General features: G+C 54.1%; 1 protein-coding gene across 1 annotated transcript in view; it reads right to left on the minus strand.

Annotated features, from left to right (window-relative positions):
• Positions 1-1,104: 1,104 nt before the first annotated feature.
• Positions 1,105-12,060, minus strand: part of NSG2 (neuronal vesicle trafficking associated 2) — a 57,075-nt gene continuing 46,119 nt past the window's right edge. Inside the window, exons 4-5 of the mRNA XM_069484178.1 lie at positions 5,012-5,122; positions 1,105-2,944 (exon numbers count right to left, since the gene is read on the minus strand). Of these exons, the coding sequence (XP_069340279.1) occupies positions 2,753-2,944; positions 5,012-5,122 (303 nt within the window). The 3' untranslated portion in view covers positions 1,105-2,752. The remainder of the gene's footprint in view (positions 2,945-5,011; positions 5,123-12,060) is intronic.

A 12,060-nucleotide genomic window follows, 5' to 3' on the forward strand; every position in this document is an offset into this window, starting at 1 on the left:
GCCACCTGCTTGGGGCCTTTGCTTCCAACTCCCCCATAATCCTGGTCTCTTCCTCAGATGGCCTGCCAACAGGTTAGGGAAGATGTGTAAACACAAACTATAAGCTACAAAGCGAGACGCAGAGGTGTGGGCACTGCTGAACAGCAGGTGGTTAAGACACTGCTACCAAAAGGGGTAGGTTGAAATCACAGCTCTGCCACTTTTTGGGCGCATGACCTTGAGCAAGCCGCCCCCCTGCTCTCAGCCTCCATTTCTTCATCTTTAAACGGGGATGGTGATGACGACGCGGACAGCAGTGGTGGGCAAGGCGGGGGCACCCGCCTCACAGAGTGGGTGGGAGGCCGTGTGAACTAAGACACGTGAAGCACTTAGAACTTGGCATGGAGCAAGGGGCATGGACGCGTTTGCTGTTCTTAACGTTAACCATCAGTACTGAATAAGCTGGTTCGTGGTTATGATGACTTCGATTTGACCTTCTGAGGCATGAACTATAACCTTGACAGTTCTGCTGTCTGTGGGATCACAGGAGTCCCACAAACCCGGGTCTGGATCCCCGCTCCTCGGCTATGGCCCTGAGGAGTCTCTCCAACCTCCGGGCCCCGGTCTGTCCATCTGTCTGATGGGTCAGTAACCCCTCCCTGCCAAGGTCATAACAAGCCTTAAAGGGGCTGATTGCAAAGACCCCACTCGTGGCTTGTCACCCCCCTCTGTGGCGGCTGGCTAAACCCCAGCTTCCCTGTGTCAAGGGCGTCACCAGACCCTTCTTTCGCTGCTGCCTATTTCCACATCCGACTCCGTCTCCAGACTTGAGAGCGGTGACTCGGAGTCCTGCGTGGCTGTAGGTCCCGCGCCCGGCACAGCCTGGCGCTCAGAAGGTGCCCAGGAGATGCCCACAGGAAGACGGGTATCGGGCTGCAAGACAAGTAGCCAGGAGGATCTCTTGGTCCTTACTCGGGACCCCGGTGTCCTTACAGGCCCCAGCTGAGGACGCGGGTCCCTCGCAGCCCGACTCCAGCTCCGGCCCGCGGGCGCCCTGCCCGCTGTGTCCCTCCCCTTAGGCTCACGGAGCAGAAGGTTTCACAAGTTGTGAAGGACAGTCAAGACTCTCGGACACATCTACCTTTATTTGTTTCCTGTCAGAAAATTGCAAGAATTACACCAAAAAATACTTCAGCCTCTGCTACCTACTGACAAAAATACACCACGAAATTATAAAGCGCTCAGCAGTTTTGCGAGGGACAATTTGTTATTCCGCTTTGGATGACAAATGAATTTACAGGTGACTCAAGGTGAGGGGAGGGTGGAGGCGAGGGAGGAAACACCAGATGAGAGCGTTTGGCAGGAGGGTTGAGCTACGCTAGTCCTATCACCCAGCTGTTGTGCATGATGACGGCAGCAATGGAGCAAGCCACAAAAAGTCCCCTCTACACGGCCTGCCGGAGACTCGGGGGGAACGAACGGCAGCGTGTCTCAAATAACCAACTCCCACCGCTGGCTCCAGCCCTCTCGGACCTGGGGCGGCCACCCTGCGAAACCGGCCTCCCTGAAGCATTCTGGGGGAGGCAGGGGAGGGACTGCTGCGGTCCAGGGCAGGGGGAGGCCTGGTCAAGTCTGGATGCTGCCTCCTTGTCAGGAGCTTCTAGAACCCAGTTGGGGAGTTTGGACGAAAGTCCCCTGTCAACACAACGGAGTGGGCAAAAGACAGTCACATTTCTCAGCTTCCTTCAGAAATGATCTGGCATTGTTGCAGCCCCAACCTCAAAGTCTCTTCCCAGCTGTCACTTGAGGTTCCTGGTTACAATCCTATTGTTGTTGCTGTTGTGATTAGCACTTCGGGAAACAACAAACAAACAAAAATTTAAAAACTGGGAGGCTGTGCTTATCGCCTGGCCAAGTGTCACATGTCTATCCTGCACCTTCCTTCTCGTCAAAGCCTCTCCTTCCTTCTTCCCCTCTCTGCCCCTGCCGTCTGTCTCATGAACATGGGCAGGATCCAGGCAAGACTAGAAAAACAAAAAAAAAAGACAAAGAAAATCTGCCCACTCCTCCACGTTCGCTGATGCAAAACCCGTCACCGCAGGGTGAGCTTGCAGAGCCCGGCCGCGTGGGTCTGCCCGGGCCGAGCACGGAGCCTGGAAAGTCTGTGTTCATCTCGCAAAATGTACCAGAGGTCAGTGTGTGCCACTGTGCACTCTGGGCTTGGCAATGCCAAAATCAGTCCTTCTCTCCGACTTGGCTGTCCCTAACTTCCCAGGTTCCTATCCTGTAGACCAGACAGCCCCGTCTGCCACTCACGTGTCCTGTACCCTCCCACCCCCGCTGGAGCTGCAGTGTCTCGTCTCATCCAAGAAGCCCACAGACTCTGCACTCTTTCCCTTCAACATCTTCCCGACGGAGCCAGTTTGATGCTTTTTGTTCATTTTCTTTGTTTCTTTCCTGTTCTGTGTTTACATTTTCCTAACAAAGAATAAGCAGTGGCTTCGAAAATATCTTACATGGGGACAATCAACACGAAACATGCCTTTGTACATGAGCCTGACTCGGGGACAAATCAACAATACCAAGGGACAAAAAGAAATATTGATTCAGACAACTCCAGTGCACAATATTTTCCGTGAGTTCCTCCCCCACCCCACCCCGTCCCGCCCCCACCCCCAAATCCCAGGAGTACAGTGTTGTCTTGTAACTGGAGCTTGGCTTAGCCCATGGGGTCCCCCCTCCACCCCACCCCCATCCTGGCTGGGGGAGGCCTCTAATGGCCCTGGGTCTTGGGCGGCTTGGGCTCATGGATGACAGCGGCAGCCGACAGCCATGGCCCGATGGCCCGGGCGGTGCTCTGCTTGGCCACGCTGTAGTGGCTGATGACTGTGTAGAAGCGGCTTCTGGAGCTGGGGTCCTGGGATGAGTAGTAAGCATCCAGGGAGGCCGGGATACAGCGCTTGTGCTGCGGAAGAAAGAGACAGAGTCAGGGGTCGTTCAGGAAGCTGCTTCCAGCCCACCCAGAGACACAGCCGCCCCGTCTGGGAGCCACTGCTGCATCAGGCTCTCAGCCAGAGAGCAGGTGACAGCTTCCCACCTGAGCCAGGCACACAGAGGGCCTGCCCAGCACCATCACCACCATCACCAAAACTGCTTCTCAAATGAAGCTGGAAGACCTGAACTTGACCTTGTTATTGATTCAAGGTCAGCCTCCTCCACTTACAGACTGTGCAGCTATGGTGAACCCCGTAGGTACCCACCCCACCCCGGCCCCTCTACCTGGCTGATTCATCTGTCCTCTGGTCGCCTCTCTGGGCCGTTGCTCACAGCCACTGACTGTTTATTTCCTTGATGTTTTATTTGTATCTCTTTTCTCTTATATCAAAAGTCTTAGCTCCTAACAACATTAATGGAATTGTCACAAAATAACAGTCACAAAATAACACCAATGTCATTACTAAGACTTAGACCACTGAATAAACTTGGGGATTTCTCTGCAGCTCTGTGTGTCCTTAGAATGTATTCCACTAAGGGGGTAAAGTCAATATACTACACTCTATGGTCATTAGAAATATTTGTTTTCTTTGCAAGTTTCTGTCCTCAACATGATATAGAATTAGGTTCTTTGTTTACCATGTGTTCTCTTATTTATTTATTTTTTAAATATGTCACACATTTACGTATTTCAAGGGCAAATATATAGCAAGACCTATCCAGAGAAGCCTCACTTCCATCCCTGTCATTCTGTCCCTCCACTCTGCTCCCTCCCTTCCTTCTGAGAAACGATTTTTATTAATTTTTTAAATTTATTCTTCCAGAGTTTCTTTCTGAAAAAAAAAAAAGCAAATATCTTTACCTCCCCTTTTCTCACACAAAGATAGAACCTTTCTTCCTTCATTTGTCCTATTATCTCAGGGGATACTCTATGTCCATGGATAGAGGTTTCCTCAATTATTTTCGCAATGTGTGCAATTGCATTGTGTGGATATATCACAGTCTATTCCACTGTCCCCTGGTGTTGGGTGTTTCCAATCTCTCAGGACCTCAGCTGCTGACCGCTAAGACTGTGTAGTCCTAGGTAGTCACAAGCGGAAACCAAGACATGTGTTTTCAAATTGGAACTTTTCCCATTTGACCCCCGCCCCCCACTGAAACGTAATAGCTGTGATGTCTTGGAGAACCCTTTTAACTAAACACATTTAACATCAACTTCCTCATATGCAAAATGGGAGCAATAAAACCTATTTTGCAGAAAGGTTGTACAACCCAACTGTGACAGTGTTTATGAAAATGGCTAGCCAAGGGCCTGACATAGGATAGGCACTCAGTAAACGTTAACTATAAATATTAATATTGTCACCTGTTTTAGCTCTAAAACAGATTCTGTCTTTATTGCAACTGACATTTGTTGAAAGCCCATTATCTAGCAGGTCCTTTGTTAATGGATTTTACTTAAATTGTCTCCTTAAGAATCCTGTGGGCAGGCATTATCAGCCCCCGGCCTGCAGGCAGGGAAACTGAGGCTCAGAGGGGCCAGGAGACTCCCTAAAGTCCTGAGCTGGTGCAGTTCGTTAAGGAAGGAGTGCAATCAGAGGGAGAGTTGGGGAAAGGCACCAGCTGTAAACTTGGGGACAGAACCTCAGAAGCAGCAGCTTGCTGTCGTCACACTTCTGCAGGGCCACTGTGGAGGGAAGCAACCGGCCCTCAAGCCAGGGAGACCCGCACCAAGTGGAGGTTTCCGAAGATGGAGCAGTCAACACGAAGGGGTAGTGGGTCCCCACCGCTGACGTGCAGCCCAAAGCTGGACCACCTCCCGGCCCTAGAGAGCACCATCTTGGGGGAGGAATTCTACTGCCTACTGGAGACCGAGAAAACTTGAGAACTCCTTGCCAGACACAGATTACATTTTACACAGTTGGTAGGGAGGTTGCCACGTCCAGAATTTGGGCACCAATGAAGAGAAGACATTCATAAACCCTTTAACTGAACCTGACAGTGACCTGCGCCTACCCACCTGCCATGAGCCCCTTACCTTGTAGACAAATCCCTCTGGGCAGCTGTGGTCATAGGTGAAGGCTTTGTAAACCACCAGGAACACGATGCAAGCGAGGAAAGCGAGGGCCAGGCTGACGAGGATGGTGACCTGCAGGAAGACAAAATTGAGAGTCACCCAGCCACGGCTTCCCCACCTTCAGCCACGTGTGCAAACCCTAGAACTGGCAGGCAGAGTGGTATGTTAGAAGGAGTAGGGGGCCCAGGGCCCAAGGAACCCCCTCTATCCTGGCTTTGTCACTAACTTGTAGCCTTAGGCAAACTACCTGCATGCTCTGGGACTCAGTTTCCCCATTCTGTAGGGTAATCTCTTTTTTGACCTAACATGTGACTTTCCCCTCATTTTACTTGTCCTGCCGACTGTGTAGGGAGTGGGGGTTGGTCATTAAGCCGTCACTTCTGGTGTTTCCTGCCACCCCCCACCACCACCCCAGCACCACCACTGAACTCCAACCTTTCCCCTGCGCGTGGACATCTGATGCGTACCTGAAATGCACCCCCAAACAGAACTCCTGCTCTCCTCCACCCAGACCTGCTCCACCCGCACTCTTCCTCACCTCGGGAAGCGTCAGCTGCACTTGGCAGTCCCTCAGGCCAAACCTCCTGAAGTCACCCTTGACTCTCTTTTTCTCACGCTCCACATCCAGTCTGCCACCAGGAGCCATCGCTCCTGCCTTGAAACACATCCACAATCTGACCTCTTCTTTCCACCTCAGTCACGTCGACCCTGGCCCAAGCCATCATCACCTGTCACCTGAGCATCTAACAGCCTTCGGGCCAGTGCCGTTCTCGCCCTCTGGCGTGTGCAATGCGCGGCACCCAGAGAGCCTCACAAAGCCTGGGCAAGCCACGGCCCTCTTCTGCTCAAAACACGCACAGTCTCCAACTCATTCGGGGTACAAACCCACCTCTTATCCATGATCAGCAAGCACCTTTAACCAAATGACACAACACCAAACAAACTGGGACTGCCATCGGGATCTATCAGAAAGGAGTCATTGGCTAATTCCAGAGGCACCTCCAGGCCTGCACTGGCCCCTCTCACTGCCTGTGTGCAAAGGCGGGGTAGCCCCGAGACACTGGGGCTTCTAGTATTATCAGCAGACTTTTGTGGGTGTTATTTTTAAAAGCTAGTGGCCCTTTGAGTCAGTTGGCCTAGAAATATGGCAGAGTTCCTCTCATGGAGAGAAGGCTCTTTTTGATTCAGAAGAAAAACAAAATCAAGGTTGGGGGTGCCCGTCCCAACCCCTTCCCACCCAGGGCATGTTTATAAGGACGGGAGGAGATGGGAGTCCACGTGGCTCCAAACGAATGGAGCTGTCTCTTGGCAGCTTTAGTACTGGATGGGAGGAATTTGAAAAGGAAAAGAGAAAGGTGGATGTGAGGGGAAGTCTGTCTATGGGAAATTCCTCACGCGTGTGCGTGTTTGAAGTATGAGGACGGTGATGTGCAAAATTCAGTTTTAAACTGTTGTTGACACAGTGTCCACCCCTCCATCACCCCAGGCCCACAGTAGGAGCCTCCTGCCCAGGATTGGGGCGATAACGGTGTGGGGTGCAGGAAGCACCAGGCAAGGTGTGGGGCTGAGACAGAGAAGTCAGTGGGGGCTGGACCTGGAGTGAGAGATACGGGAGACATATTCACCCCCATCCCCAGGAAGCCCCAACGATAGCATTTGAATAGTAAGGGAAAGGGGGCTGCCCAAGACCACCACCTGCCCGTGCTGGGGACCTAGAAACACCCAGTCAGTAGATGTTTGGGGGACAGCTGTAAAGAAATCGTAAATGCCCAGATTACCCAATAGCCAAAAGGTAGAAACAGCTCAAATGCTCATCAACTGATGAATGGATAAACAAACGGTGTCTATCGACACATTGGAATCCATCCATAAATGGGGATGAAGGACATGCTCAAGCCCGGATGGACCTCCAAAACATTATGCTAAATGAAGGAAGCCAGACCCCAAAGGTCACGCACTATGTGATTCTATTAACACGAAGTGCCCAGAACAGGTAAAGCCACAGAGGCAGGTGCAGACAGGTGGTTGCCACGGCCAGGGCAGGGGATGCAAGTTAACTGCTCGTGGATGTGGGGTCTCCTCTGGGGATGACGGAAATGTTTTGGAACTAAACAGAGATGATGGCTGCACCACGTTGTCAAGGTGCTAAATGCCACTGAATTGTTCACTTTAAAGTGGTTAATTTTATGTTATGTGAGTTTTACCACAATTTTTTAAAATAAATGCCAAAGCCCAGGCAGCAGCCTGGCACCATAGCTCTGTCCCAGGGACAGGGAACCATTTTCCTAAGTGGGGACTACTTCTGTCAAAAGGACCTTAAAGTCCTGCTAGCATCTCCTCGCCTCACAGAAAACGGTGCCTAGGCCCAGCCAAGAGAGCTGCCTAGGACTCTGGGACACTGGGGACACAGCTGGTCCCAGGCATAGCTGGTCCATGGACAGCAATGCACAGGAGAGAGCAGAGAGCTGCAGCCCTGCGTGCCACCGCTGTCAGCCTGATACAGGGTCTGGGGGAGCCCCCAGCAAGCCTCCCATCCCAATAACCACGTGCCACGCCAGCCCGATGGGCAAAGCCCCAGGCCTCTTGGCAGACCCGGGAGCAGGACAAGGTCTCCCAATACGGGCATGAGCATTCCCAGACAGGGCTGGATGCCTCCCCTGCTCAGCAGCAGGTTAGTGAGAGGCACTGGGAGCTGGCGCAGGGCCCAGCGTGCCCGTCCCTGGGACAGGCTCCCCTTGCGGGTTGGGCTTTTCCACTCCAAACAGTCCCTGCATTAACAACCCCCACCTAGGAGAAGCAGGGTCTGAGTCACCAAAGCATCACCAGAGCTTGAAGCACAAGCAGAGTAGGCCTTCAGCAAGTGTTTCTGGAAACAGAAAAGGGAGGGAGGAGGGGAGGGGGGAGGGTAGTCCCCCCCATACGGTGGTTTCAACTCCCGCTTCACATCAGAAGCGGCTGAGGAGCTTTTAAGTGCTGGTGCCTGGGTTACCGCCACCCCCGTGGATTCTAATTCAATGAGTGCTGGACGGGGCTGTCCGCATGACTGCAACGTGCAACCAGTGCGACTGCGTGTGAGTGGCTCTCCAGCTGGCCACACGCCATTAGAGCCACCTGGGTGTGTGTGAAACACTCCTGACGCTCTGGCCCCAGCCCAGAGCCATTACATCAGAATCTCTGGGGGCAGAGTCCCCGTGTGCAAACACTGGACTGGGGGGCCCTCCGTGGCTGTGAGGGCCAAGGGTCTAAGTGGAGGCCAGGGGTGCAGCCTGTGCCACGGGAACCTGCCTAAGCAAAGGTCGCTCCTGTCAGGCTGCACCGTGGGCCATAACCCAAGAATTTGGCTGGATAGTGGTTGCTTTAGCTGAAAAAGACTTGGCCCCTATGTCCTGACCTTCGGTAAGTTCTGCAACCCAAGGCCAACCACTGCCTAAGAGTCTAGGAGGTCAGACAGTACCTGCTGGTGAATCGGGCACAGGCCCCCCAGACCTCACCGTCCACAGGGGGACGGGGAGATGGACCGATGGACACAGGCACTTGCAACACAGAGGTGACACCCTGACAGAGGCCCTTAGCACAGGGGGCTGCCGGACGTGACCAGCCTGGGGCAGGGGGTCGGGGATGAGACACGAGAAGTGACTTCAGGGAACACTAGGATGGGAGAAGAAGGCTGTAAGCAGAGGGAATGGCAGCTGCCGGGGAACAGACGCTGGAGAAAACACGCTGTTCTGGAAGCATCACAGTTAGGTATGGCAGCCCAGAGGCTGCAGGTGAGGGAGCAGCCTGAGGGGCTGGGTAGGTGGGAAGAAAACAGACTGAACTTGGACTGTACCTCGAGGGTGACAGGGAGTCCCTGAAGATCTAAGCAGGGAAGGGACAGGATCAGAATTCTGTTTTGGAAACATGACTCTAGGGCAACAGAAGGCGGTTTGCAGGGGCGAGGCTGGAGGTGGGGGGGGGGGGGGGCCGGTGCGGAGGCTGATGCATCAGGGTCCCCCCGCAAGTGCTGGGACAGACCTGGGTGGTGGGGTGGAGAGTTGGTGGCCCCGGAAGGTCTAGGAGGTGAGCTCAGTGCAGGGAGATGGGGGAGGCAGCCAGCTCAGGGGAGGAGGCCGGACTGAGTCAGCATGGGTTGCTGGGGTGGGGGAAGCGGCAGAGTTTGGACTGGGTTCCAGGGTGAGATCTCCTGCAGGTGGATTTCGATGCGGCAGCCCTAAGCCAGCCTCTCCCTTTCTGGAAGATCATGGAATTCAGAGGCCCCAGGTGCTCGATCCTTGCCAGGGAGAGAAACTCACTTCCCCACAAAGCACCTCTGAACATGAAAGCCCGACGCCACATCAATATTTATTGAGTTGGCTTATATAACCTCGTTCCTCAGAGATGTTCTAAAGCCCTTGGTTTCACCTCTTGAGTTTAACAAGCCGGGCCTAGCAATAAACAGCTCGTTAGCTCTCTGGTGGGATCCTCACCATGTGACAGTCCTCCCGTCCCCCACCTGCCCCTGTGTGTTAAAGGGCCTACTGTGAGCCAGAGCTGTCAGGAGGAGCTGACAGGAGGGAGGGAGTCTGACATCAAAAGAGCGAACAACCAAGCGAAGAATTTCAAAACATGAGCCAAGCAGGATCCAGAACAGAGCACAGGGAGGGAGCTTTGACGGTGGTCGGGGCAGGGAGAAGGGGCCAGGTCCGAGGTGGCCAGAGCACCAGCGCGTCCCAGGCGCACCCAGAGACCCCACAAAGGGGAGGAGCTCACAGCCCCAGAGGGCCTGGAAGGAGCAGTGTGGCTGTGACAGAGGGGACAAGGAGAGGACAAGGAGGAGACAGTGCTGCAGTGAGGCTGGGAGGGGGCAGGGACCAGCCCTGCAGGGCTTAGGAGGCCAACATCACCCTCGTCCTCACCAAGGGAGGCGCTTACCCCAGCGTCCCCTGTGCTGTCAGGACGACATCTCCACTCAGCCTGGCCCCTCGGCTCCAGCCTCACGTGCCTCAGCTCTGGCTCACACTTCCCCCCACAGCCCCCCAGCCCGTGGAGAGTCCTGGTTATGCTTCTCTGGGTCTCATGTTCTTCCTCATCTGGAGAACCTCTCCTCAGCCTCCGGGGCCAGCCCGGACCCCCGACCCGCTCCCGCTCCGTAGCCGGGGCCTGCTCCACTGGCCTCCGAGGAGAGCACATGGCGCCACCATCACCCCCTCGCCCTCTGAGCCTTGCTCCTGCTGGGAAGCCTTGGGCAGAGAGAAATCTCACCTTTTCTCTGTGCGGCATAGTGACTCATGCAAAGTGGGGCCCAGAAACATCTCCTGAGCTGCAATGTTGAACTGAGTGAATACCCACCCCCCCCAACATGCGTACCCAAGCAGACAGACGTGCAAACCACACCGTGTGAGCTGGGATGGAGCCATGAAATATCTGCATGTCGCCTTCTGTCCTCTTCCATCCCCTCTGCCACCAATCCTACACACGTGCTCAAACAGAAGCACCTTAACCTTGGAAGAAATCAGCATTTGGGTCAGCATCCACTAAGACACCCCCAAGATTTCCCTTTACGGTTTGAGGTCAGAGAGAGGACAGAGGAAGAACTTAAAGTATGGAGATGGCAACTCCGGCGAAGATGTGCTGACACTGGAGGCACAGTGAGCGCCTCCCCAGGTCCCACCCCACCACGGAGTAACAGTGACACTCTGAGTAGTAGCAGTAACAGCAGTAACAACAATAACAGATGCTCAGAGTTACTGGAACTTATCATATACTGTCATGACGATCACATATAATAAGTAGAATTATTACCCCCATTTTGCTGGTAGGGAAACTGAGGCTCTGAGAGATTACGTGACTGCCTAAGGTCCCCCAGTTGGTAAAGGTAAGTCCAGACAAGGCACCGAGGTATCTCATAGGCACCTTGACACCAGCATGCCCACAGCCAGCCTTGTGTCTCCCCCTGAGTCACAGTGGAGGCAACACTGCCCACCACGTCCAGGGCCTGGCTCTGCAGCCACCTCTGCCTCCGCTTCTCCCCCAGAGCTGTTCCCAGTCTGCCACGAGCCCCGGCAGCTTCCGCTTACTCAGCTCTCCCTGCTGTCTTTGTCACAAGCCCCCAGCCAGACCACCATGGCCTCACCCCTGGGTGCAAGAGCCTCCTCACTGCGCCCTGGCCTCTGGCCTCTCCGCTTCCAGGCTGCCCTAGACTTTCCAACAAGCCAGCCTGGTCATGCTGCTTCCCTGACGAAGGAGTTGCCACACCCACGGGACCAAGTCTGACCTCCTCAACCCCTTCCCTCCAGGCTCCAGGCACCCTAGTTTTCCCCAGCCCCACGCACATGTTGCTGCCGGTCCCGCTGACTAGAATGCCAGCTTCCACCCCCAGCTTGAGTCCCTGCTCATCCTAGGCGCAGCCCAACTATCTTTTCCTCCCGGAAGTCTTCCCCAAAGTTCTCAGGCAATATTTAGCCACTGCCCTGTCTGCTTACAGCTCTCTGAGACACTTCTCCCAGTAACTGCCCTCACCTGTCTGCCTGCCCTGGAGAGGCAGTGTGGGGCCATACTGCCCACGTCCATTTAGTAAGCACTGATTACCGGCCAGGCGCTGTTCTCAGCGTTGTACACAGATTCACTCTTGTAAACCTCACAGTGGCCCTATGAGGTAGGTAATACCGTGTCTTCATTTTTCAGATGAGATGGCTAAGGCACAGAGAGGTTGTATAACTTTTTCAAGGTCACACAGCTCGTTAAGTAATACAGTCAGTAATACTCCATGAGCTGTGGCCTGGGCTCTTAGCCTGTGCTATGCTCCTCGTAAAGCATGGGCTGAGATGTTTAGTTACTCACCAAGTATTAACTGAGCACCACAGTGTCAGAGATCACACACACCACGCATACAGGGCTACAGAGGACGGGGCGGCCCTGATCTCATAAAGTCGACATTTAATCCTCTTCAGCAGCGCTGCTCGCTGTCAAAGGGGAGGAATGTATCTGCCTCTCAGAGTTCTGAGGATTAAATCAGATAATGCACGTGAGGG

This window comes from Eulemur rufifrons, chromosome 10, assembly GCF_041146395.1.
Source record: "Eulemur rufifrons isolate Redbay chromosome 10, OSU_ERuf_1, whole genome shotgun sequence".
NCBI lineage: Eukaryota > Metazoa > Chordata > Mammalia > Primates > Lemuridae > Eulemur > Eulemur rufifrons.